At 43.9% G+C, this 26,429-nt stretch overlaps 1 protein-coding gene and 1 non-coding gene across 4 annotated transcripts in view; both read right to left on the reverse strand.

The window, feature by feature from the left end:
• RAB3GAP2 (RAB3 GTPase activating non-catalytic protein subunit 2) overlaps positions 1–26,429 on the reverse strand; it is a 100,236-nt gene that overhangs the window by 53,199 nt on the left and 20,608 nt on the right. For 2 of the 3 annotated variants that reach the window (XM_029935659.1, XM_029935658.1), the window contains exons 2-12: positions 26,333–26,397; positions 14,624–14,747; positions 13,284–13,365; positions 11,791–11,838; positions 11,634–11,709; positions 11,231–11,332; positions 7,094–7,193; positions 4,739–4,837; positions 1,386–1,534; positions 506–585; positions 287–376 (exon numbers count right to left, since the gene is read on the reverse strand). In XM_029935659.1, the coding sequence (XP_029791519.1) occupies positions 287–376; positions 506–585; positions 1,386–1,534; positions 4,739–4,837; positions 7,094–7,193; positions 11,231–11,332; positions 11,634–11,709; positions 11,791–11,838; positions 13,284–13,365; positions 14,624–14,747; positions 26,333–26,397 (1,015 nt within the window). Of the gene's footprint in view, positions 1–286; positions 377–505; positions 586–1,385; positions 1,535–4,738; positions 4,838–6,765; positions 7,050–7,093; positions 7,194–11,230; positions 11,333–11,633; positions 11,710–11,790; positions 11,839–13,283; positions 13,366–14,623; positions 14,748–26,332; positions 26,398–26,429 lie in introns of those variants that run through there. The other variant, XM_029935660.1, reaches the window with a different exon arrangement.
• LOC115288842 lies at positions 2,802–2,933 on the reverse strand. The gene has a single exon (XR_003907229.1). It is a non-coding gene; the product is annotated as a small nucleolar RNA SNORA36 family (small nucleolar RNA).

Genomic DNA, 26,429 nt, shown 5'->3' on the forward strand with positions numbered 1-26,429 from the left:
ATGAGATCAACAAACAACCAAGTTCACAGAAAGACCACAGGGGCGCCTGGGTGGCTCAGTCGGTTAAACACCCAACTTCGGCTCAGGTTCGAGACCCACATCAGGTTCTGTGCTGACAGCTCGGAGCCTGGAACCTGCTTACGAGTCTGTGTCTCCCTCTCTGCCCCTGCCCTGCTCATGCTCTTTTTTTCTCTCAAAAATAAATAAACATTAAAAAAAAAAGACCATAAATCTCACAGCACATTTCTGAGGAGACTGCAGTGGGGGACTAGCCCGGCCAACTTGCCTTACAGCCAACGGGGCGGCCGGCTCCACCTTCGGCTTCTGCTTCGGCACCGCCTCCTCCTCGTGCTTACTTTTCCAGCCAAGCCAGCCACTGACAAGAAAGAGAATCCGGAATAAAACCGGGGCCTCCGACATTCTCATGTGCAGACTGCCAAAGCAGACGTGAAAACCAGGCTAGACACGAGTGAGAGCGTGTCGCGGGCAGCCCCTCCGTCACTACCTGGCAGCGTTGAGCAGAGCCGACGTGAGCTTGCTTGCGACGGCCAGGGCAACGTGAGATAACAGTGGCTGCGCGCTTCCCTGAAAGACAAGACATGCGGAGGAGAGCCCCTAACGGCTGACACCCAAGTACACTTTCTAACCACGCTTCCTTCTGAAAGTTCTGGAAGGCTGTAAAGCCTGGACCAGCAAAAATCTTCAGCACCTTTCAGAGAGTGCAGTAAAGACTATTTTAGGAGGCAGCAATATCATCAGAAGTTTTAACTCTGCAGTTTAAAAAGGAAGATCACCACCAGTCTATTTTATCTTCAGGATTAGCCTCCTTAAATTGTAGTTTAATTTAAAAAGTTTAAACTAGGATGCTAACATGGCATTATTCTAACAAGGCTGTGGATTTCCCAGCTACACACCATTGGCTCTTGGCCCTCATTTTTTTTTTAACGTATATTTTTATTAAAGTTAAAAGATAGTTTGGACAATTCTAAAAAGGCCGTTTTTTAAGCGAGAAATAAGTGCCACCAAGTCCAGCACCTAACTTTCCCCTATTTCAAGAACCAAGTTTCACCACTGATCCCAGCCCCAGCCAGCAACTTTATAAGTCCTGACCGTTCCCATCTCGGGGGGCTGGTCAGCGCACCAGTGTTTAAAGACAAATCAACAGTCTGAAACAGAGAAGTCTGTTTGTCTTACACAGACTTTAGTACCTTTTCAGTTCACCTGAAGAATCTCGAAGAAAGTCAGTGGAGACTAATTTTAGCTTAAATTGAAACTTCGAAATGTAAACGGCCTCATCTTTCTAAGGCTAACTTACAATATCCAATGTGCAGACAAACGGAGAACCCGAGAGAGGCCTTACTCGTGATCAGTGACAAAACTCTTACCTCTAAAGCATAGAAGAAGCCAGTGAATGGATTGGACCCGACGGTGATGTACTGAGACATGGCGGGTGGGCTGTTTTTAATGGCTGCATTAAATCCGCCGATGGTGGAAGCAGTCTTCATCTGATCGAAAGGGGACAGAGTCATAATACCTAACAATAAAACAACAACAACATGTGAGCAAAATGCACGGAAATGACACTGTCATTTTAGGTCATTACATTTTTACTTCGATTCCATTCAAAGACGCAAATTGCTTAGTTTTATGTAACAGATAAAAGTCATTTGTAAAAGCTATAAAATCAACGTCATAGAAGATTTGTAAGATATTAGAAGTGCCACCTATTCCTCCAAGCCATGAAATACTACAAAATTTCAATATTAACTTTTTGACACTTACAAAATTCAGACAGTACAAAAAGTATACAGTCTGCCTAGATCTCCAGGCATCAGTCAGTTGCTAGAGGCAACAAGTGAAACCGTCTCTTATACCACCTTCCAGAGACGTTGTACAATAAATGACAGCACGTCAAGTAAAAGCATGTGCACCTTACTTTTTTACTTTATATCAGAGACATGCCCCATTCTTCTCAACCACCCAGAACATTCCACTACGGCCATACCGTAACCGATGTGACCTGCTGATGGGTATTTAGGTTGTTTCCCACCATTGCCACTACCAGTAACACTGCGATATGTTATCTTTGATATGTCTCTGGAAACCTATGTAAGTCTGTCTGTATGGAAAATCCTTACAGACAGAAATTCTCAAAGGGGAATCACATTTCTAAACATTTTATTAAGTACTGTTACACTGCATGCCATAGAGGTGGTGCTCATTTAGACGCCCACCAAAAAGGTGAGAGAGCATCTGGGCTCCCATATTCCTTCCAACACAGCAAAAACACTTTCAAACCTCTACCCTATAGTCCAGAAATCCCCGACCTTTTCGGAAGAAGAGTTAGCGTTGTATTTCCCCAAGGCTTTACGGGTAAAAGCAGACAGACTGAATGCTGACACCCACATGCCTGTGTGGAGTAGCAAAGGAAAAACCAAGGTCATGTACATTCACCTGGGGGACAGGGAGAGAAATGTGATTCCCCTGAATCCCCAGTCTACCTGAACGGGCCCCTTCCTTTCACTCTCCATCGTACCCCTCTGCTTCTCTTCCTCCCAATGCATACAGACATGGTGATAGCACCCTAGTGGCTCAGATGGCCTAACTGTCCACCGTGTATCTCCCTATCACAGAACGGAAGCTGCGTCAGGATGGGGCTCTGTCTACCTTGTATTTCTAGCTCCAATATTAGCACCTAGGACATACTAGGTGTTCACTTACTTGTTGAATGAATTTGTCAAAACTTTAACGTTAAGATGTAATACAAAGTAAAGTCCGCTGTACCTTTTTACTTTTCCTCATTTTGTAGGCTGGGAGATAAATGAATAGAACAATATTTTCTATCCAATCATTTTTCCTAGCCCATTTCAATGTTCCAAAGTTCAATTAACAGAACAGGGAAGCCACCCTGAACTGAACTCAACACTCTGGAATTCTGCAGCATTTTTCTGTTAGCAAAACAGTAAAGACACACTGAATGTCTATGAGAAGGTACTTATTGCAGAGTACCCCTACGAGAGAACAAGGCAGCAATAATAAGCCAAGGGGTGTGTGTGTCGGGTATCTTCCGCCTGACCCCGCAGACCCACACGCCTTCCTTCTCTCCCTGCCCACTCCCAGGGCGCCTGAGCTCCACTGGCTGCAGACACCAGGAAGTCTCAGCAGATCAAAGACAGAACAGAAAATGAAGTCGGGACCTCTGCTTCCTGTGACAGACGCGCAAAAGCCATCCTGCTCTTAAGATGCTGATTCTACTCATTGCGTCCCAGTTCCAGGCCTACTCCAGGCCCTTGCCCCTGCGGGCCCGGGAGCGGCTGACAGCTGGGCTGCTGAGAAGCCCGACGATGCCCTCCCGTCCCTGTGGTTCTCCTGCGCCGCAGCCTTCTAGCTCCTCTGTAAATAACACGTGTTTCAATTGTCCTATTTCAAGGGTGCCATCTATTTTCTATCAGGACCCTGATAAAATGTGTATTTAGCAAAATTGATTGAAAGACTCTTTACAACATGTTGATGAGAAAAGGGCTATAGTCTGGTTGGTATGATATAATCCTATCTATGAAAACCTATTCCTCTCTATGACCATATACACATCACACATGCATTTCACGCCCAAGTCTGTACGGACGTCCACCAAAATGCCAATGGTGAGTATCTCTGGATGGTACTGGGTTTAAGGTGATATTGTCTCTTTTTGTATACTTCTGTACTATTTGAGTTTAACAAGCTTATAACATACGGGTAAAGAGAAAAAAATATACATACTTTTAAATAGTATTTTCTTCTCTACTCCATTTCTACTGCCTTAATTCAGAAACCCATTACTTCTGACCAAGAGGTATCCTACTGCACCTGGTTTCTAGTCATGGCCCCAATGTTAGAACCACTAAGAACTTCCTAAGTGATTTTTCGAACAGGCTAAGTGAGAACAGCATTCTTTTGCTCAGAATTCTCCAGTGGCTCTCAGGGTTGCTGGGAGGAAGATCTAAATTCCTGTGTGTAGTACACCAGGCGCTTCAAAACCGGGCTCCTGTTTACAAGGCTGCCTGCCAGGTCTCCCCAGACCCATTATTTTTACAGCACACACCACCTCCCGCCTCACGCCGAGCACACATTGGCTAGGACCCCCCTCCGTGCTGCTTCTCCTGACCAAGTCCCACTCATCCTTCCAGTTTCAGACTGAAGTCAGCCGCTGCTCCCCACCTCCCTCAGCGCCAGGGGCTTCTCCTCTGCCCCCACCCCCCCAGCCGGCGCACTTGGGGACTGCAGTCATTTTCACATGGTTCTTCCAGTGGACTCACACTTCCCTGATGAGACCAAGTCTTCTCATCTCTGCCCTTTACATCTGTGCTCCCAGTGCCTGGCACAATGAGTCTTCAATTATACTCGCAAGGAGAAATCAGCTTTTACCTGTATTCTGCTAGTCTAAAGGTTACATTTTTGGAAGACTGATCTATATGGTGATTATGTGAATTAAACTTGCCTGCAAAAATATCAGGTCAAATAGTGAAAGACTTAAAACTGTACAATACTGCTGCTGAAGACCTAATTATGAAAACTGGCATCACTTTTTAAACACATAAACCTATGATAATCCGTAAGTCTGGAGTAGCTTCCAAATGTCTCACTAAAGGCAATGCATCTCCTTTCACATAAGAATGTACATTTCTAATAAATGAGACACATCAATTAAAAAGCAGAAGAAGTAAATTCCATAAGAATCTGAACTAGTGATGCTTACCAATACTAGCATGATCAATGATTGTGTCGATATCTTGCAGACCCCACTTCTTATAAGCTAGTGGTGGCGGCTGTATGTTCTCATTGCCTGAGGCTGCAGCTGTTAAAGACAAAAATTAAACAATCCGAACTTAACTATAGTGGATGAAGTGGAGTTTTACCAAAAGAACCTCTAAAAATATAATTAACTTGATTTATTACTTCAAAATGTCAATAATACTGAGGCAAGGCAACATAAACACGGTTAAAATGAACTTTGTTCACACCAAGACAATATACGTAAAATGGAAACATTAAAAGAGTAACTTGACAATCACAAGAGATTTTGGAACATTCACGTAATTGGAGAAAGCTATTAAAAATTCTAGACTATTACTAAACTTTAAGGTGAATTCAAACTGCAATTGAAGACAAAGAAACAACAATGCCCCCCCGCCCAGAGAAATAGTGGATAAAATCCTGGGAATGGAAACTAGTGCCTTAACTTGGTGAAAAACTAAAGCCCCATGACATGCCTGCAGGAGCACACATATGGCAAGGGCTCGAAGGCAGCAGCCAAGGACAGTCTTGATAGAAAGATCTGTAACCAGCAATAGCATCACCAGAGAGGATTAATAAAATGCCTGTCTCTGCTCAGTATCTCCACCCAGTGAGCGAGTAATGAAAGGAAAAGCAATAGTTACACCTCTTGCCACAGGTTCAGGCACAAGGTCCTACTTATCAATAAAGTTTTATGCCATGTATTAGAATATAGCTGGATTCTGGCTATTTATTCCGGGAAGTGAAGTACTCCATTAAGTGAAAAACAGATTCCTCTAAGCACATCAGATTTGACAGTAAGGCCAAGAAAAGAGGATTTTCCTATATTCTGAAATGAAAGACACAACAATTGTTGGCTAAGTAATCAGAATTCTTTTTAGAGCAGCTTATGCTAAGTGGGCACTAAGTGCTTTCTTACTTCCTAGGAGATGAACGGCTTTATGGTCTTAAACACAAAAAATAAACAGGCATTCAAAAATAAAAAGAATTAGGGGCGCCTGGGTGGCTCAGTGGGTTAAGCCTCCGACTTCGGCTCAGGTCAGATCTCACGCTCGTGGGTTCGAGCCCCGCGTCAGGCTCTGTGCTGACAGCCAGCTCAGAGCCTGGAGCCTGCTTCAGATTCTGTGTCTCCTTCTCTCTCTGCCCCTCTCCCTCTCATGCTCTGTCTCTCTCTGTCTCAAAAATAAATAAAACATTAAAAAAAACCAAAAAAACAAAAAACAAAAATAAAAAGAATTAAATGGCTGACAATACCAAATAATCATCATCTATTTCCAGTTTATTTCACTGACTGAATTCTTACCTGCAGAAAGCTGTCAGTCTCTTTCGGCATATATACTAATGGTGACTATTTTAAATGACTCTAAGATAAAGATGCTTATTGTGCCTAGATTTAAATAATTTAAAAGATTATTGAAACAGCTATAAAAACTCAAAGAAGTTATGATTGAGTAGAAAAGCATGTACTATTAAAGACCCACATTAACCAACACCTCAGGATTTTACCAATTGCATCAACCTGCAAACAAAACAAACTTGTTTGGGGGCCACGACGAGCCCCACTACTTAAACCTAGAAGAAAAGGAGTAGGTCCAGTGCTGGTGTTCTCACTGGGCTTAAGGTTTTTCTAAAATCGGGATCTTAAAATGGATGGTGTGTTGTTTGCTGGCAGCATTCTGCAGATACTACTGCATCTACAAACAAAGGCACCTTGAATTTGATGAAATACAACTCTGCTTGGCGTCCTCTTCCCAAGAATGTAGACTTGGGAAGTGAGGAGTATGAGAAAGAACTCTTGATTATTTGTGCACCTTTGAAGCCCAAGTCTGGAAATAACGTAGTTGCCCACACACACATCATTCAGGCATCTAACTTCTCCATTCAGATTTCCGGGTTAGCAAAAGGAAGCCAGTGCGGACTCCCTGCTGGGCCTCGTCTACATGCAGGGTGGAAATAAAATCCCCCCTCTGGACACAGTGGTATCCTTACCCTCGGTGGGGATGGAAGACACGATGCAGAATCACAAGACTCTAGTGAGCAGCCCAACGGCTGCCGATGTCGTGAGGACTTGGTTCCTTGGCTGCATGGATGAAACTCCTCACCCCCATTCACAGAGTGCTGACTTGCAGTCCTTGCCTCTGCCTTACTACCTTACGCCACCGACCCAACAACGCGCTCCCGCTTCTACAGTAACAGGGTCTTCGTTGTAAATCTAGTGCAGGAGGCCTTTTTAATTCAGAGGACGTACTTAATTCTCTAAGTGGGCTGAATTAAATAAGAAGTTAGAAGTTAGATACGTCTTGCCAAAGGAAATTACCTTTTGCTACCTGATTTCGACAAGCACGAAGAGACTGAAAAAGGCTAAATCCATCGATAGTCACAATGGCAGCTGGATATAAGATACTCAACTCTTCATTCTATTAAATAAGAAGAAAATAATACATTCCATCGTTGCCAAATAAGCATATCTGCTTTTATATTATAGGTGAATGTCAGGATCAACGAAGAATAAAAAATACCATGACCAAGTAACTGTCAACCACCCGACACACAAATCACCATCAAGCAGAGGAAAAGCAAAAATAAATGCAAAATTAAATTCTGAATGACTTTTGGCCAAGGACTTCTAATTCTTCTCAAACATGAGCTTTTATAAATGATGTATAACGTATTCAGGGTAGATGGTGAGATTAACAAAGTATAAGTTTCATTAAAATGAAATCGAGGCATTGTGCAAATACAAAAACATATAAAAGAAGAAGAAAAAAGAAACACCTGAAGTCCCAAACGTGTCTCAATACACATCCTCGTATGCTTTGTGTGAGGCTATACTATATACAGCATAACATGTTTTTTATTACTCGATATGTCAATGGTATTTTTCCACTCCAGTAAGTGAGCAAACCATTTCTTGCTGTGGCTGAAGAGTACGGTAGCACATGTATCAAAAGTTAGTTAACCAGTTCTTAGTGATGGACACTTTGTATGGAAGACCTTGTCCCTCTCCTGACTGAGGCCCTCCAACAGCTTCCTTCTGCACTTGGAGCACAGCCTGGCCCCTAACCAGGCCCGCAGGACGGGGGTACCAGTCTCTCTCATCTCCCCTCTTTCTCCCCTTGCTCTCTGAACAAATGCCTCATCATCTCTGAGCTTTGAACATGCCTAGACCTCACCTCCCAGGTGGTCACCTGCCGAATTCTTCTGATCGGTCAGTTCTCAGCTCGAATGTAGTTGCTCATAGGCTGCTCCTGAGCCTCTAGGTCAAGCAGGCACGTCCAGTCTCCTGCCTCCTTCCTTACCAGCTCATCAACACGATTCCTTCCTTCCTTTCTAGCACCTGGCAGACACCAGAACCATCTTTGTATCTGTAGTTGCTTATGGATGGTCTTCCCTTCACCATCCCCAAACTATAAGCTCCCCGGAAAGGAGGATCCCTGTGTGTCTGCATCACCAAGGAATTCTCAGTGATTAGAACCGGACTGGGCATAAGGTAGGCAGTAAATAATTATGAATGAATTAATATATTTCCATTATTATAAATATCACTGCAATAAATTCTTTCTGCTGTGTAGATCTTTTCACATTACTTCAGTATAAATTCCTTCAGCTAGGTCTGTAGTCTCAATTTTCATTCATATTATTAAACTTCCCTCAAGAAAGTGCCTGTCAATTCATGCTTCCACCAACAATATATGAGTGCACATTTCTCCATATTGTTTTGTAAATCTTGATCTTTGTCAATATGAGAGGTAAAAAATTATCCAAGTGTAGTTGTTTACAGTTATTAGATTATTTAGATTCAAAATGTTACCATATGCCTTCTGACCAATTATATTTCTTCTTTTGAGAACTGCCTTGCCCTCTTTCCTACTGGACCACGAAACTTCCCATTTTTAAAAGAGATTTGTGGGCTGTAAGGGATAGGAGCCAGGTGAAGGGAGCTGGCACGGGCGTCACATGACTGAGGCACAAGGCAAGTCTTGTACGGTCCACTGAGCACAACGGTGGGGAAAGAGCCTCCTCACTGCCTTGGAGGAGCTGATCACCAGCAAGTCGATTATCTCCAAAACCAGAGAGTCTTCCTGAAGGAGAGACCAATACAAATACCAATGGTCTAAAAGCTACAGAAAGGAGGCTAGATGACAGAGATCTTTGCGTAGAAGACCCAGAAGTCCCTTTGACATTCCAGAAAGACATCTTCTCTCTTTGGAATCTTCTCCTACAATGACCTACTGTCACTTCTACTACACTCACTGCCCCTGGAATTGAATGAGAGGAAATGTGCTCTGTGATCTTTAATAGATCTGGGAGTACAATGAAGAAGAAGTGAGCATGTACTCTTGACATACAAATTGACTCATGAGATCCAAAGATGCTCATGTACAATACAGAGTACCAACAAAGGTTTCTCGGTGTTCAATGAGAATTATTTTTCAAGTAATAGATTTTCGTGACTCACAAATAGCAAGTATTTAAATGTTATATGTTTCTACCAAATCTAAAAATAGTATAGTATAGTGTAACCCAACTTAAAATGTTTAAAGAACCTTTACCATCCAGAGAATTAGTAGAAAAACAGAAAACAGCTCTTGAGAAGTATCTCCAATGGACACATTATCTTCTTAGATTTCCAAGAGCTGTTTCTTCATTTCCTTCAATGGTTTCATTTTCTCCTATCTTCTTGTGGTGAGTATTATTAAGACTTAAGTTTTCGGTCTTCAGTTTTATTTTTCTAGATCCTATACCTGGAAGAATTAATTATCTATGACTTAAACCATCTTCTTCAATCCAGTCTTTGCGCCTGTATAGAAATTCTGCATGGCAGAAGCCATACTGGTACTTTCATTTTATTTCCTACCATCGTCTCAAACTCAACATGTCCAAAACCAAACCTAACCCCCTTTATTCACAGCCAAAGCAGTCCCGTCTTCCAACTTCATCAATGACACTCCTCAGCGTGGGCATCTCAGAGCCCATTCATTTTCCTCTTGACTCGTCCACAGCCCTAGACAATAACCAAATCCTGTCGATTTTTCCTTTAATAATGATTTTTGTACTGGTTATTTCTCTCTCGCAGCCATTACAGAGTCCCATTCCAACACTGCACATCTATGACAGAGAACGTCAAAAAATTAGTTAACTAGCCTCCCTGATTCCAGCCTCTCACAACTGCAATTGCTCCTGAGGAGAGGTTCCTTCAAGGTCCCTTTGTTACATAATTTTCTTCTCACAAATCTTTAGTAGCTTTGTTCATCTCTTGAATTCTCTTGAAATCTCTTATGATTTTTACTTTGTTTTCAAATTTATGAAAAATGTGGCCACTCTGCCTATTCAACAGTTTCTCAGTATTTTCTAGCATAGGTTTCTTTGTTGTCTTATACATGGTCCTACATTTGACTCTCCCTTCAGTTTTCTCCTGATTATCTAAAAAACTTTCCCCTGCTTTTACCATTAACTAATTATATTCTATAACCATTTTTCACAGCTTAATTCAAATCTCACCTCCTCAATGAAAGTCTCTTTGACTGTCCTCATTCTAACTGAGCCCCTCTTTCTCCGAACTTGTACAGAATCTTTCCTAGCCACAAAAAACGGCAAATCACTAGGTACTGTTTTGCATTACTGTTTGATCCACTCAAAGGCACCAACAGGAATTGGTCTAGTCTCTCTGACTAGATTAAGTTTCTTCTACGGCTCCAGTCTCCACGGCTCCAGGCCACCCCTCGTGCCTAGGTACAGAGAGGTACACAACACATATATCTGTGCACGTGGAACCTTTTGGAAGCAGGAGAGTAAAAAGAAGGCAGGCATATTTACGTAGTTTTGATTATGTATACTGTGATCCAACAAGAGTGTATTAGTTCATGTGGCTCTATAATTAATTTTTGACTGAGACAACCAAATTCTCACACAGCACCTGGGAAGAAGTGAAAACTGCACATGTGGAGAGCTTTGGATATGAAACAGTATTATTTTCTATCAAAATCTTCAGTTCAGTGAATATATTTCCCACTATAAATAAAAACTTCACCCCCTTTCTGAGAAATACAATGTAGTAGTAGTAGTAGTAGTAGTAGTAGTAGTAGTAGTAGTAGTAGTAATAGTAAGGTCAGAACGTTTTTCTTTTGTTGTGGACAATTCTGACAGCTATTCCAAATAAAAAAGATATATACTATATGTTTGCCTTAGGTCACTATTAAATTCTAAAAATAAGAAACCCTTTTAAGGCTCTCTGACTACAGTGTTTTATTTTATTGAACAAAACAGAGAATATTCCATTAAATAAGTAAAAGCAAGACCGGGATTCTTTACTCGGTTATAAACAGGTTACATTTCTAGAATATGCCAGCATACCTAACTGTGCCACAAGACAGAGATACCTTTAAGTTTCCTAATAGAGAGAGAAAAAATTACTTCGAAGAAAAGGCACTTCGAAAGCAGTCTTTTACGCTACCTGCTCGGTCACGCCAGGATGCCGTGGGATTTCATAGGTCCTGCACTTGAGCTGGAGCACCGAGTCCTCATTCAAAAGCTGCGCCAGCAGGAGCACGCCGTTCTAGGAGGGAGCACAGAGAGGGGCTCTGCCTGTCTCCTTACTAATGGACCCAACGGGTGTGGCCGGGCAGAGTGCCATTTCCCCACCAGTTTCCCACGGACATCAGGCACCCTCTTTCAGAAGAGTACAGCTTCTCTTCTCAATAGCTTCTACCAGAACTTTCCATCACGACTCCCCCGCCCAGGAAGTAGCAAGTACACATCCCAAGGAGCAGGCAGCAAGTCACAAATAAGCACACTGGGGACACATCACTAGGTCCTCCCTCGAGCGGTGCTTTCTAACGGGTGGACGCTCGGCTCACCTCCGTGTAGAAGCGCACGTAACCGGAGGTGAAGCCCACCACGATGCAGGTCCAATCGGGGCGCCCGGTGGAGCTCCTGTCACAGACACATCCGTCAGTTCGTCAGAGCAGCTCAGAAAGCGAAGCAAAGCAAACAAGTTCACTTCGTCACCCTTACCTCTTCTGGCTTGCTAGTGGGATGCACAGAGCGCTGGTTACACATTCTCTAAAAACAAAAAGGAAATCGTATGTTTAGCTAATGAGCTTAGCGATCACTCTGATTTCCCTCTAACTTAAAGCTAAAGGGCGACCAGTGGAGGCTGGGCTCTGCGAACCCATCTTCTTCACTGTAGAAGACGACAGTAAGGCCACACATAGGGAGAACCGTAAAAATCATTCACAGAACAGGTAAGGTCACACTCACTTGAGGTTAATAAAAAACAGCAGTCTTCGTTCTGTACCGTCATGAAAAGCACGAGAAAGCACAACTCGACTGCGCGCACAGATCACACCCGGAACTGGGGAGCAGCGAGTCACGGCCACTCTCCAGGCGCGTCTGGGCCGGGCCGTAGCACGGGAGGGGCGTGGCCTGTCACAGGCCATCCCCATTTCTGCGGCTGTGCCTCTAGAGGTCAGCTGCATTTCACCTGGTTGGCTTCTTCCTCGGTATTTTGCAGAAACTGCCCCTGCTAATGCATTTCTCAGCACATGCTAGGCTGGGTGTCCCTAAAAGATTCTTTGTTAATGAGAAATGGGGACTTGGAAAATCCGTCAGGAGCTCAGAGACTAAGCCCCCAAATTAAACTCCTCCTGACTGACTTTACTGTCAACCCTCCGGACCGTCCCCAGCTCACTCAAGCTGTGAACACCCTTGCCCCATACGTCGTATTACGCCACTACGGAACTGAATCTTTTCGTTTGTTGTCTTTAAAGTACCTGAACCACTGTGTTTGCTTTGCATTGTGGACAGAAATCAAATATCTTCAAATGCTTACGCTAAAGGCTTGAGGAGAAATATTGTCATTTATTTTGATAAGAGTAGAAAACATCCCAGTGCGGATCTCCAGTGTGCCAGGCATGTATTCTGGGCTTCCGCTTGGCTGTTATCGTTTATCTGAATCCAAGGTCGCAAGTATCTGACTCATTTTCATCAGATCGTTTTCAGTCATAAAAATTTACGTGAAAGCCGTTGTCGGCGCCAGGTTCCAGGTTAGCAGCTCCGCCATATCATCAGGCTAGAGAATCACTCTTATTGGGTCATTAGGAAACTTGAATTTACCAACTTGCCTTTCTGAAGTATTTATGAGTTTTAAGAATTAATGCAGCACTGTCCCCTTTAAGTACAAGGCCGATCAATGCTACCAAATCAGAGAAAACAATGACTGTCCTTGATGTTTTAGCTGAATAAAATTAGTAATAAACACAGGAAACAACAAAATGTAGAAAGTATGGGATTCTCTGAGTTCTTCTCCAAATCCTCTGCAAACAATAGTCTTTTTTAAAGTAATCACGTGAGTAAAACTTAAATTTGCTGACCAAATCAACTCTGCAACCTCTAAGTTAGGATGACTATATATTCGCTAAATATTCTAGTGATGAAATTTTTCACCTTACACGTCAAATAATTTCACACACACAGTTAACACACCAAGAAACAAAACCGGTACCCACCCTTCTTCGACATTTAAAGAACCACTCCAGCCAGCAGCAAACTGCATTTCTTCCTTTCCTTTATCACTGTATTTCCATTTTGCTGAAAAAAAAAAATCATATAAAATAACTTTAACTATAGCAGACTAAAACAGTAATTTATAAATTTCATAGTTTCCTTTTAGAATGAGTACAGAATGCAATTGTTCTACAGCAACGGGTTTGGGTCTCTTTATTGGCAAGTATTTTAAAAATTGTATAAGATTTTTATAAAACTTAACCTAGTCTCCTTGCCTGGAGTCTCTCCCCTCCTCCAGTTAAATCCATCTGATGTCACAATCCCTGAAGAATAAAGTCATTGGTTCATACATACCACCCCATCTGCTGTATTTATAAAATGACTTTTACCTTTAGATGACAGAGAAGACTTTTCTATTAGATTTATGCTACAGGGGCGCCTGGGTGGCTCAGTCAGTTAAGCATCCAACTCTTGATTTTGACTCAGGTCTCACGAACTGTGAGATCAAGCTCTCTGCACTGACATCACAGAGACTGCTTAGGATTATCTCTCTCCCTCTCTGTCCCTCCCCCCCCAAAAAAGAAATAAGTATTTAAAAAAAAAAAAAAGACTTATACTTCAGGAGGATAAATCTGCTTTGAAGACCACTCCACAGCCGTCTAATGTAGGATCTGATTTTGATCAGTGAGGTTTTTCATATTTTATGTCAGCCTTAATTCAGTCTTCAACAAAAATTATGAACTGAAAATTTATGCCCAAAGTGAGAAACTAGAGTCCTAAGAGTTTTCAAAATATAGCTGAAAATCACCTCATTCACATGATCACTAGGGAAGGGCCCAGCGGCCTGGTTAGCGCTGCCTGCCCCTTGCAAGAACCGGGCAAGGCCCAGTTCTGCCTCGGAAGAGCCACAGAACCACAGCGGAAGTATGGGCAGCCAAGAGAGAAAACCAGAGAGGAAACAAACAGAATCAAGAGAATGAAAGAGAATGAGAAGTACAAAAAAGAAAATAAGAAGTATTAACACATGCCATACACTATAGAACACCACCCAAGGCGCCGGGGAGGCTCAGTCAGTTAAGCGTGCCTGACTTCATCTCAGGTCATCATCTCACGCTTCATGGGTTCAAGCCCCGTGTCAGGTTCTGTGCTGAAAGCTCAGATTCTGTGTCTCTCTCTCTGCCCCTTGTGCTGTCTTTCTGTCTCTCAAAAATAAACGTTAAAAAAGAAGACCACCACCAAATAATGCACACAATGTAAGTAACACTTTCTCTTTCTAGCAAATCCATCTGTGTCCTATTCTATGCATTAAAGAAAAGACACTGAAAATAACAGGAGTACTTACGCACTAAAAAAACAGCTTTTTGCTCTCGAGCGATAACCATAAGATCATTGGTTGGAGACAAGGATAAAACACAATCCTGCAGCCAGGAAGTTTTCTGTGCTTTGCAAGGATTTCCGTCTTCCTCCTGTAGGTAAAATTTCAGTCACAGTGAACGTGCAAATGCTGAGGTGCTGCATCTCGGCTCGCCTGCCGTGAGGAGCGAGGGGGAAGAAAAAGGAAAAAAATCTTCCTATTTCTTTGTAAAAGTCTCAATAATATTCCTTATCAAAACATGTCAAAGATGACCAATAAATAAAATATCCACTACAAACAAATCTCAGTTCTGAATATTAATGCAGGAAGTTTTAACATCAGCACATATAAGCTAGTAAGACATTAAAAGGATGTCACACACATCATTCCAAGAATGACTCACTGTTAGAAACTTTAGTGAATAATCCAATTCCAGAGAGACAGCTAAGGTATCTGCAGCTGTACGGCAAAGAGAAAATTCTCTGGTGTTTATGGTTGTAGAGTCTGTAAATGCATCGGATAAATTTAATACTTTTTTTTCTTCCTTTGAATTGAAAGATGTTTTCATAATAATAGTGTGTGAGTAATTACTACCTAATTATTCTGTGATGGTATTTCTCCCACACTAGACTCCAAGCCTTCTAACTGGCCAAGCCTGTGCCTGATAGGACACCTCAAGTCCACATGTCACACAGCCCACTGACACACAGACAAGCGGATGACGGCATGCCCCTGCCTCCTTTCTTATACCCACAAAGATTCTAGAATAATCCAGAATCATTCTTGCACATGAAACTTTATGTCAATGAGCAACTGATTCAAAGCTGGTATCCTTAAGTAATAGTATCCTCAGTAATGCTTTTCCTTAAATAGTTCAAGACTCTGGCTGATATACCATATCCATGGAAAATACAAGTTAAAGAGACATACACAGGGACAAAATACCACCCTCTTAGTTGAGCCTAGAACTCAGCTCTATCTGCCACCATCCCAGTAAACAGACAAGTGGTCCCAGAAGCAAGCATGAATTCTGCCCCCACAGGAACTGACACAGATGAAAGCTCGGGAAACGTACCACTTACTTAAAAGCAAATTCAGAAAAACTATTCCACTGGTTACCTGCCTCACCCTGCTTCGCCATCTCATAAATATGCCTTTCTATTAATAAGAAGCCAGAAAAAGAAACTTCATGTGAATCAGTCTACTTTCAGGCATTTCAAACATTTTCAGGTCTCACTGCAAGAGGGAGAAAGCCCAGCTCTGTCACTCTTCACTGCATTTTCTTTTCTGTGTCCTCTCTACCTGGATCTACACAGATTGCCCTGTTTGTCAGGGCAGAGTTGCATATGTAAAGTAGGAGTTCCAAATTCTAAAAACAGGTTAGAAACTACTATCATATGATGACATTATGTTATATAACATTATCATCATTAGGGTTTGGTATGCCCTAACTTTCTAGATCTCAAGTCTTGCTGCTCCGGCATGATGCTAGCTTGTTCTGAAATGCATGGCAGTGAGCTCTCAGTCAAGTTCAATGGCTCCTGAATGCGCAGTCACATGGGGCGGGGCTGGAGGGGATGGGGGGAGCAGCTCCACCTACAGAACCACAAGCTTCTGGTCACGTATCATTCCAAAGACACAAAGACACTCTTTGTGCCTAAGACAGTTTTCAATGTAGCAGACTGAAGATTAAAAGCCTCTAATGACAGTAACCAAAAATAAATCATATCTTTAAAATTACCAACAGAGGTACAGATGTGCTGTTTCTTCATAACTAGTTGCTTCTCCATAAGCTTAATTAGCTATTTATTTTGCCAAACAGTGTAAACTGTGCCACAATATTAGGAGGTAAATCTAAGAACTAAAAACCACCGCGAGGGTGGGAGAAGAAACTTCATGCAAATCAAATTTCTTTCAATAAACCCTCAACCTTATAAAGAAACAAGGAAATCTCCAGGTAACTTGGGATGGCACGCCAGCCATGAACATGCAATCTACAAAGGCAAATACAGAAAGATGGAAACGTATGTGTCCTAGACTGCTCTGCGATGTCTGCTAGGTGGCACCCAAGCAGTGTGGTGTGTCCAAATCAGGTCACAGCACCGTGACATCTCTTCCCACGATAAAGGAATCTTTCCACACCGTCTTGAGGAGAGGCCAGCGGGCCTATCAAGAAGTGTCTGACACTGATGTGACTTTAAGTTCGGTCACCCAACTCCAGGAAAGTGAGCAGGCATGATACTGGGGATTCAGAAGATGTTCACTGCAACGTTTGCCAAACACTCACAAAGTGCCAGAATTGAGGACACGGCAGTCACCGAAGGAGTTTCTGAGCAGCAAAGCGAGCTGGTCAGATCTGCACTCTTTCTCAAGGGTGCACATATTTTAACTTTAAAAAAAACATTTCCAGACATGCTCGACAGGAGCATGGTTAAAGAAATCTCAGTACATCTACACAATGAGATATTCCGTACTTTAAAAGAACTAGATGATTTATATATGCAGATACGGAAAAACCTCCAAATTATAGTAACTGGAAAAACAAAGAGGTAGAACATGAAACCCACAAGGGCTTTCTGGTAAGAAAAACATAAACAAGGGGCACCTGGGTGGCTCAGTCGGTTGAGCAACGACTCCATTTCAGTTCGTGTCATGATTTCATGATTTGTGAGTTCCAGTTCCATGTCAGGCTCTGCACTGACAGTATGGAACCTGCTTGGGATTCTCTCTCGACTCTCTCTCTGCCCCTCCTCCACTTGCACTCTGTCGCTCAAAATAAATAAATGAACTTTAAAATAAAGAGAGAGGAATAAACACATGAATTTTATCCTTACTCTCCCCAGTGCCCTCAAACCCACCACAAATAGCAGTTACAGAGTTTGTTTAAAGGCAAAGCCCAGGAAGGGCACAGAGAATGAGGGGAGAAGAGCCGCTAGAAAGCACGAGGGCACGAGCCAACAGATTTCACAGTCCCTAGAATTGCCCACAGGTTTAGGAAGTGGTACCAGGGCCCTGGGGAAAGAAGGGCAAAGATGCAGCTCAGATCTGGAGGCCTGGTTAAAGTGTTTGTGACAACAGTCACGTTTCCCAACCCGTCCCCCCACTGCCCGGGCAGACTGCTGTCCCTCCCTCCCTCCCTGGCAGAGGACCCATCACTCAGCCAAAGCGACAAGCTGCCCTGCAGGAATGCCGGAGGAGTGCAGATCCGAAATGAAACTAACAACTATAGGCAAGAGCAAGAAGTGGTGGCTGGCTACAATGCAGAGACTAAAGAGAGACATCCCTCAAACATTTAGGTGTCACTAATGCCACCGAGACAGAGCCTGGACTACCTACTGGTCTGTGGCCAGACTGAGGAACAACTTACATCCACCTTTCTTTATTGGCAAACAATCTTTTGGCAGCACTTTTCACACTAGCACACCAATTCACCAGAATCTACGAAAAACAGATTAATGGCCACATAGATCAAAATTTCTGGGGGCGCGTGGGTGGCTCAGTTGGTTAAGCGTCTGACTACGGCTCAGGTCATGATCTCACAGTCCTTGGGTTCGAGCCCCGCGTCACGCTCTGTGCTGACAGCTCACAGCCCGGAGCCTGCTTCAGATTCTGTGTCTGTCTGTCTCTCTCTCTCTCTCTCTCTCTCTCTCTCTCTCTGCCCCTCCCCTGCTCACTCTCTGTCTCTCTCTCAAAATAAAGACATAAATTTTTTTTTTAAAAAGTTCTGAAGCCCCCAAAAGAGGTGGGATTTTAAAACAGGCAAGAAGAATGGCAGAAAGGACTGAGTTACGTGGAAAGCCATGCGCTAGACCAAGGCTTCTTAACTTTAGGACAGTTGACATTTGGGGCTGGAAAATTCTTTTAAGACTGCTAACCTTTGTACTGTAAGGTGCTTAGCAGTGTCCCCGACCTCTACCCACTTAGATGCACCTCCCCCCAAATGTGACAACCCAAAATTGCTCTAGACAGTGCCAAATGTCTCCCCAGGGGACAAAATCACCTCCACCTGAGAATCACTAGGCTATATCCAGCTTGTATTAAGGTTCACAGGATGGTCACTGGCAAAAGGGGTGTTTCTAAGAGTCAAATGCCAAAAATCTCCATGAGCGCCCACCTTAGTAAGGAGAACCTCTGCAGTCATTTCCTCTTTTGTACAAGAACCTAAAACACAACCTTGGTATAACCTGGGTGCTCTCCTCTGCCTGGGGCCAATCTGGCGCTTAGGTCTCTTCTGTGGTTAGGTGACTCCAGAGTCTAATGACACTAAAATAAGGCAAAATATTTTCCAGTATTACCCCGATTATTAATGTTGTAAAAATCTCTAATCAGGTCATGCTATATCCTATTTCTCAGCCTATAAACAAACATTTCTCTGGGGCCCTCTCTCTGGCCCTCATGTTTTCATTCCTTGTTAATCTGCTAAATCAAATTGCCTCTGTTAACTTTGCTATACCACTTTCTGTAAAACAGACGGAGCACATTCCAAAGTGTGTGCTGAATGGAAATTTTCCACGTGTCCTACCTTAACTGAAGGTCTCAACCCAGAACTTTCGGGGCTTCCTGGAACCTGCTGTGCAAATCCTTGATTCTCTATTTCCACCCCTTTGGACTTAAGACACCCACCGAGAAAAGCTCATTAAATCTGCCTTAAAATTAAACCTTGTCAAGCTTCTTCCTTAACTGTCTCGATTTCTATTATTGCATGAGGCTGAGCAAAATACCCACTTCTGGTCACTTCCCAAAGCAAACAACTTATAATCCAAACTAAAAGTCCTTGTCTTGTGACCACACTCTAAAAATTAAAGCAAAGCTATTTACTATTAGAGGATCATTCACTGGTAGATGTTACAGTACAACTACCTTCTTTTCCAATTTCTCCAAGCAAGACACTATCCCTCACAATGCCCACTTAAAATTCAGTACAGAAGAACATCCTTTTGCCTTTTTTTTTTCCCCCATTTTGAAAGCCTGTTCTGTTTGCCTTTTCAATTCCTTAGTGGATTTACTTTGGGCAAGTATGAATCCCTTACCCTTACTTTTTGCACTTGTACACAGTTATTTGGGGCATTTTTATAGACTGACCTGTGTCCTCTCAAAATTCCCATGTTGAAGCCCTAATCCCTAACCGACCGTTATCTGGAGATGGGGCCCTTAAGGGGGTAACTAAGGTTACATGAGGTCATAGGGCAGAGCCTTTGTCTGACAGAATGGTGATCCTTGTAAGAGGAAGGGACAGCAGGACTCACTGCTCTCTCTTCCTACATGGAGGAAAGGCCATGTGAGGACACAGTGGGCAGGTGGCTGTGTGTAAGCCAGGAAGAGGGGTCTCACCAGAAGCCAACTCTGAGAGCACCTTGATCGTGGACTTCTAGCTTTCAGAACTGTGAGAAAAGACATTTCTGTTAAGACCCCGAGTCTGCAGTACTCTGTTATGGTAGCTAAGGAGACTCACGCAGGCATGAAACACCCATGGGAGAGAGACGTGTCCTCGTCTCTACCAGAAGTCATCCTTCAAGTTCCGAAGCCCATGAACGTGGTGGCTGCCGCTGACAAGGGTGTGAGAATATGCTCTCTTCACCGAGCCCCTACTACAGCGGACGCCTCAGAGTCACAGAAAGCTGAAGAGGCTTCTCTGTCCTTAAAGAGCTTTGTCCACACTGGTGCCCAATCTTTCTGCTTACAGAAACCCTCCACTCTCTTCTGCCATAAAAATAAGAACTACTCTAAGATCTGATGGACTTGTGGAGATAAAAAGCACCCCCGAAGTTTTTACAGTTTTCTGCTGGATGCACTAGCAGCCAGCTGGCCTCCAGGCCGGCGTTCCGTGGTGGCGGCGGCGGCGGCGGCTGTGCTGTACTCTTCGCTACCCCCTCCACCTGTGGTTCACTGCACACCACCGCAGCCCCCTAAAGACCAAGCCACAGCACCTCTCCGATGTCAGACCACTCTCCTCTGCTGGTCGTAACGACCACGACCCGGAGGTGGGGAACTCTGTCATTGTTTTCACAGTTACCATGACACAGCCATAAATTGATCGCAAGCCTTCTCTCTTGTTCCAACACCGGTCTCAAGTTCAATGTGAACAAAACCTACCAGTGAGACTCTCAGAAAAGGCAGGTTTTGAGTTTGCTGTCTGTTCCTTTTTTAAATTAATTAATGTATTTATTTATTTGAGAGATAGAGAGAGGGAACGGCAGAGAGAGAGAATCCCAAGCAGGCCCGGTGTTATCAGTGCAGGCTGGAGACAGGGCTGGATCCCATAAACCGAGATCATGACCTGAGCTGAAATCAGGAGTCGGTCACTTATCAAGCGAGCCATCCAGCCCCTGGCTGTCTGTCCCTAACAAGAGATATAGAAAGCTCTTTCTCCATTCTGACAAAGTGGCCACCTCTCTTACCTTGACGAGAGCACACAGTTCATACATCTGCCAAAATTTATTCTGATTCTTGTTACGCCTCTAAAGCTGGCTATGCCTTTGGAATTGTTCATGATCCTAGACAGTAGCAGGAATAACAGAAGTCTCTTAGCTCAGCTGAGTTAACATTCCTAATAGCCCTGGTATCAAACATTTTGCTCAGCAAAAGCTCATAACGACGTTATGCATGGACGGTTCTAGATGATGCCGCAGTGTAAGGCAGCAGTCATCCCCCTTCGCCTGGCCATCCTGCCATTTTGTTCTCACTGCCGAACAGTCTCCCTGAACAAAGGTGCTGTCTTACTTTGAAGACAGGATCCGAACAGAATTAAATAGAGCAGGGTCAATCTAACACCCAGGTAGCGTCTCAATATCACTATCCTGGCCCACTTCTGTTGTCACTCAAATACCTTTTCCTTTGCCATGTATATAAGACCATGACAAGGCACAAGCGTACAAGGGGAATAATGAGAACAGTCAGGAATGATGTGAACACCCAAAATGGTTCTCAACTCTTTCACTGGCTGCTGTCAAATCCACTGTGTGAGCAAATCAATTAAGGCAAAGCAAACAAGCTACATCGTCCACAAGGGCTTTTGTAAACATGCAAATCTCATCCAAATGAAGACATGTGCTATACGTAAGTCAATGTGATTTGGTCTGAGTAGAAGCATATTTCAGCTTTTCACTGAAACAGTTAAAAGAAGTTTTACTCCTAAATTTCCGATAGCCTTACCAATAAGGAGAAGGTGGCACACCTTAACAGATACAAAGAAAGTATATTAAAATATACACACTCCAACTAGACAATCATTGTCCACATCACCAGAATCAACTGGAAGAGTGGCATATCACAACAATACTGTAATATAAACCGACCCATGACTTTAACGAGGATGAGAGGCACAGCTAATTAAAAGACCCACTACAATCTATTCCACAGAGCAGCAAAGGTGAGCTTTCTAAATCAGACATAGTGTGGTTTCTGATCACACCTAGAATAAACTCCAGGGCTGCCTGGGTGGCTCAGTCGGTTAAGCGTCCAACTTCAGCTCAGGTCGTGACCTCACAGTTCATGGATATAAGCCCTGCCTTGGACTCTGCGGTCAGTGGAGGGCCCGGTTTGGATCCTCTGCCCAATCTCTCTCTGCCCCTCCCCCACTCACACTTTCTCTCTCAAAAATAAACATTAAAATAAAAATAAACTCCACCGGGCCTCTGGGTGGCTCAGGTCATGAGTTTACAACTTTGAGCCCTGCGACAGGCTCTATGCTGACAGCTCAGAGCCTGGAGCCTGCTTCAGATTCTGTGTCTCCCTCTCTCTCTCTGCTCCTCTCCTGCTGGAGCTCTGTCTCTCTCTCTCCAAGAATAAAGAAACATTAAAAAATTTTTTAATAAAAAAAAATAATAAACTCCAAATTTGTAAAGCCTGACATCAGGACTATTGTGGCTTTGATCATTTTCTACTCTGGTACATTTTAATGCCACGGGAAGTGCACGCTTAGGGAAGGCACACTGTTACATGATTCAAAAAGCAGGGATGTGACCCATTAACAGTAAACTAACCCCCTTAACATTATCAGAGAAAATGGAGCAGATACACAACTCTCCAACTGAATCACTCGCAAGTAAAAATCCATTCCAGAAAGAACCGACTATGCACCAGTAGACACGTTAAGATGTGGGCCTCTAGGTCTGTGGGTAAATGCCGTAACTCAGGAGCAGCACCATTTTAGATGTTTAACAGTAACTGTCCCAACGGAACCTCCCTGGAGATCACAAACTCACATGTCCACTTTCACACACGATGTCTGGGAGGTTTACTCCAGAAAACCTCAAACTTACTCAGGGGCTTGCTGTATTACTCACAATAGTCACTTAGCTATAGGTTTCTAGAAAACTACTACAGGCACCCAACACCACACGCAAAGTGGCTGCCGGCTATACGGCCTCTTTCTGAGAAATTCTCAGAGCACATCCATCTCCTCCTGAGAGGTGTGCTCACAGAGTCATGCAGCGCCTCCAGCCTTTACACGTGCCCCTCTCGTTTCCTTCCACCCCCCATTCTTGCCGGAGCTGCTGGTGGACGCCCGATCAGAGGGCAGCGCTACCAGGCAGGCTGCCATCCCACGAAGTGACCTGGTATAAATACTATGCCCCCGTCTCTGCAAATATCCTGACTTGGAAAGTGATGAACAGATTCCATCAAACCCGCCTATGAACTCTGCGTGTGACACAAACAGGAGAAAGACTCCAAGACAACCACAAATGAGACAAGTAACAGCCACGAAACAGAGTGGATGGTGAGTAAGCAGAAGCCAGTCAGTCTTGGTAAAAACAGAGACAGAACAGAACTGAGGGTCCATGATGACACCACTAGAGGGACAAGGAACAAGGTGTTTGCTGAAGTCCCTTGAGCCGCATTACATCCTATCCAGTACATTCCAATTCCCCATAAGGCCTTCCGAGAGATGGCTTCCAGTTCTTAATCTCCCCGGGGAGCTTTTCTATAAATCTGCATGATATTAGCATGCTGGGCTTCCCACAACACAAGGCTCTTCCAGTTCCGCCCTCAAACCTATTCTTTTCAGTTTTCCCCACCATCCATCCAGCTGCTCAAGCCAAACACCTGGGAGAGTTTAAATAAAAAAACAACTCGGGGCGCCTGGGTGGTTCAGTCGGTTGAGTGTCCGACTTCGGCTCAGGTCAAGATCTCACAGTCTGTGGGTTCAAGCCCCATGTGGGGCTCTGTGCTGACAGCTCAGAGCCTGGAGCCTGGAGCCTGCTCAGATTCTGTGTCTCCCTCTCTCTCTGCCCCTCCCCTGCTCACTCTCTGCTCTGTCTCTCAAAATAAAATAAAGACATTAAAAAAATTAAAAAAACAAACAAACAAAAAACAACTCTCTGTGGCGATTTTCAACCACTGACCAAAATGGAGAGACCGGCCCCTACTGCCCAGCTTTATGGAGTGCCACTGCCTCGTCAAGTATGTCTTATCTACTCTGCATCACATCCCGGATCACACTTAATCCTTGATGTGTTTTCCTTTCATCCCTCACAACCAACTTCGAGGAAAGTCTTGTCATGATTTCCAAACTTATCCTGAAGCCGTCACTTTCTCGTTTTCACTAACATCACCTAATGGAAGCCATGACCGTTTCCCAACCACACTACGCAACAGCCTCCTGACTGCTCTCCCTGCCTCGACTTTCGCGCCCTACTTCAACTTATCCCCCAAAGCAGACAAGATGGATTTTAAAAATGAGAAATCTATGTGTAGTTTCCTACTGCATTTAGAATAAACTCCCAAGTCACGAAGCCTTACATCCAGCCTGCTAACTGCTCTGACCCCATCACACAGCCTCTCAGTCCTGCCAAGCCACAGTGGCCTTCCTCATGTCCTCCAAACTCCAAGCCCGGGCCGGCCACAGGGCCTCTGCACGAGCTGCTGCCCTGGCCTGCAGTGCTCTCCAGCAGATCTTCACCTTGCTGACTCCCTGCAGTCTTTCAGACCTCAGCGTAAATGTGGCATCCTCTAGAAAGCTTTCCTAGGCCACCCAAGCTATTGCAGTCACTTGATCACTTGCTATGACATCTCCATTCGAATTCCCTACATAACTCTGATACCACCATTCGATACTTTTAGCTATCTTTTTTCTTTTATAGTTTATTGTCAAGTTGGTTTCCATATAACACCCAGTGCTCATCCTAACAAGTGCCCTCCTTCATGCCCATCACCCCTGTCCCCTCTCCCACTCCATCAGCCCTCAGTTTGTTCTCAGTATTCAAGAGTCTCTCATGGTTTGCCTCCCTCCCTCTCCCCAACTGTTTTTCCCCCTCTCCCTCCCCCATGGTTCTCGGTTAAGTTTCTCCTGTTCTACTTATGAGTGAAAACATATGGTATCTGTCCTTCTCTGCCTGACTTATTTCACTTAGCGTGACACCCTTGAGTTCCATTCACATTGGTACGAATGGCCAGATTTCATTCTTTCTCATTGCCATGTAGCATTCCATTGTATATATAAACCACAGCTTCTTGATCCATTCATCAGGTGATGGACATTTAGGCTCTCTCCATGACTTGGCTATTGCTGAAAGCACTGTGATGAACATTGGGGTACATGTGCCCCTATGCATCAGCACTTCTGTATCCCTTGGGTAAATCCCTAGCAGTGCTATTGCTGGGTCATAGGGGAGTTCTATTGATAGTTTTTGGGGAACCTCCACACTGTTTTCCAGAGCGGCTGCACCAGTTTACATTCCCACCAACAGTGCAGGAGGGTGCCCGTCTCTCCACACCCTCACCAGCATCTATAGTCTCTTGATTTGTTCATTTTAGCCACTCTGACCGGTGTGAAATGGTATCTTAGTGTGGTTTTGATTTGTATTTCCCTGATGATGAGTGACACTGAGCATCGTTTCATCATGTGGCTGTAGGCCATCTGGATGTCCTCTTTGGAGAGATGTCTATTCATGCCTTCTGCCCATTACTATCTTTTTGAAAGAAATTTTCTCTCCCCATTAGAGTGTAAGCCGCTAGAACAGGGATGATAAGAAGACCTACCCAATATATATGTGCAAAGGCAGCCCAGACTAGAGAGGGGGTGCAAAGCCCCAAAAATAGAGAGGGAGGGGCAAAGGCCCCCCAAAATAGAGAGGGGTGCTGTGGCACCCAATACGCAGGTATATGAGGTAAGCAAGATTAGGCATTCAGGGCAAAGCGCCCCCCAACTTAGTACCATAGCAGAAAGCTGCTTTCACAGGAAGGAAGGACCACTTTCAGTAAGCAGGTAATCAGGGCTACAGACGGCGGGACTGCCCTGCAGACGGTGCTGCCCTGCGGAGCCAATTTACAAAAGAAAAGCTGCCTTGTTAACCTTGAAGTGTTTGGCCCGATCTTAGCCCCTAGGCTAGCAACGATAGATAAACAGACACAGCGCCTCCTGTCGGCAATTAACCACCTTCCTATCCGCCCAGTGCCAGGATTTCATTTTATATGGACCCAAACCCCAAACACGATCTTCAAAAGCCCGTTTTTCCCTCATGCCCATTACAGCTCAGAGCCTAGAGCCTAGAGCCTGCTTAGACTCTGTATCTCCCTGTCTCTCTGCCCGTTCCCCACTCATGCTCTATCTCTCTCTGTCTCAAAAATAAATAAAACATTAAAAAAAAATTTTAAATAAGTAAGATAAAATGTTGACCTAACACTGGAATGTGCCACCATCATTACAAAAGGAAAATGCCACTTTCAACAAGCATGCATACATTTATAAAGACTTACAGGATCTTGGGGTTCTGTTTCTTCCCATGCTCCCCAACCATCATCTTCCCAACTTGATGATTTACCTATTATTTAAAAAGATGAAAAAAGCTTACAT

Source organism: Suricata suricatta, chromosome 3 (genome assembly GCF_006229205.1).
Source record: "Suricata suricatta isolate VVHF042 chromosome 3, meerkat_22Aug2017_6uvM2_HiC, whole genome shotgun sequence".
Classification (NCBI taxonomy): Eukaryota; Metazoa; Chordata; class Mammalia; order Carnivora; family Herpestidae; genus Suricata; species Suricata suricatta.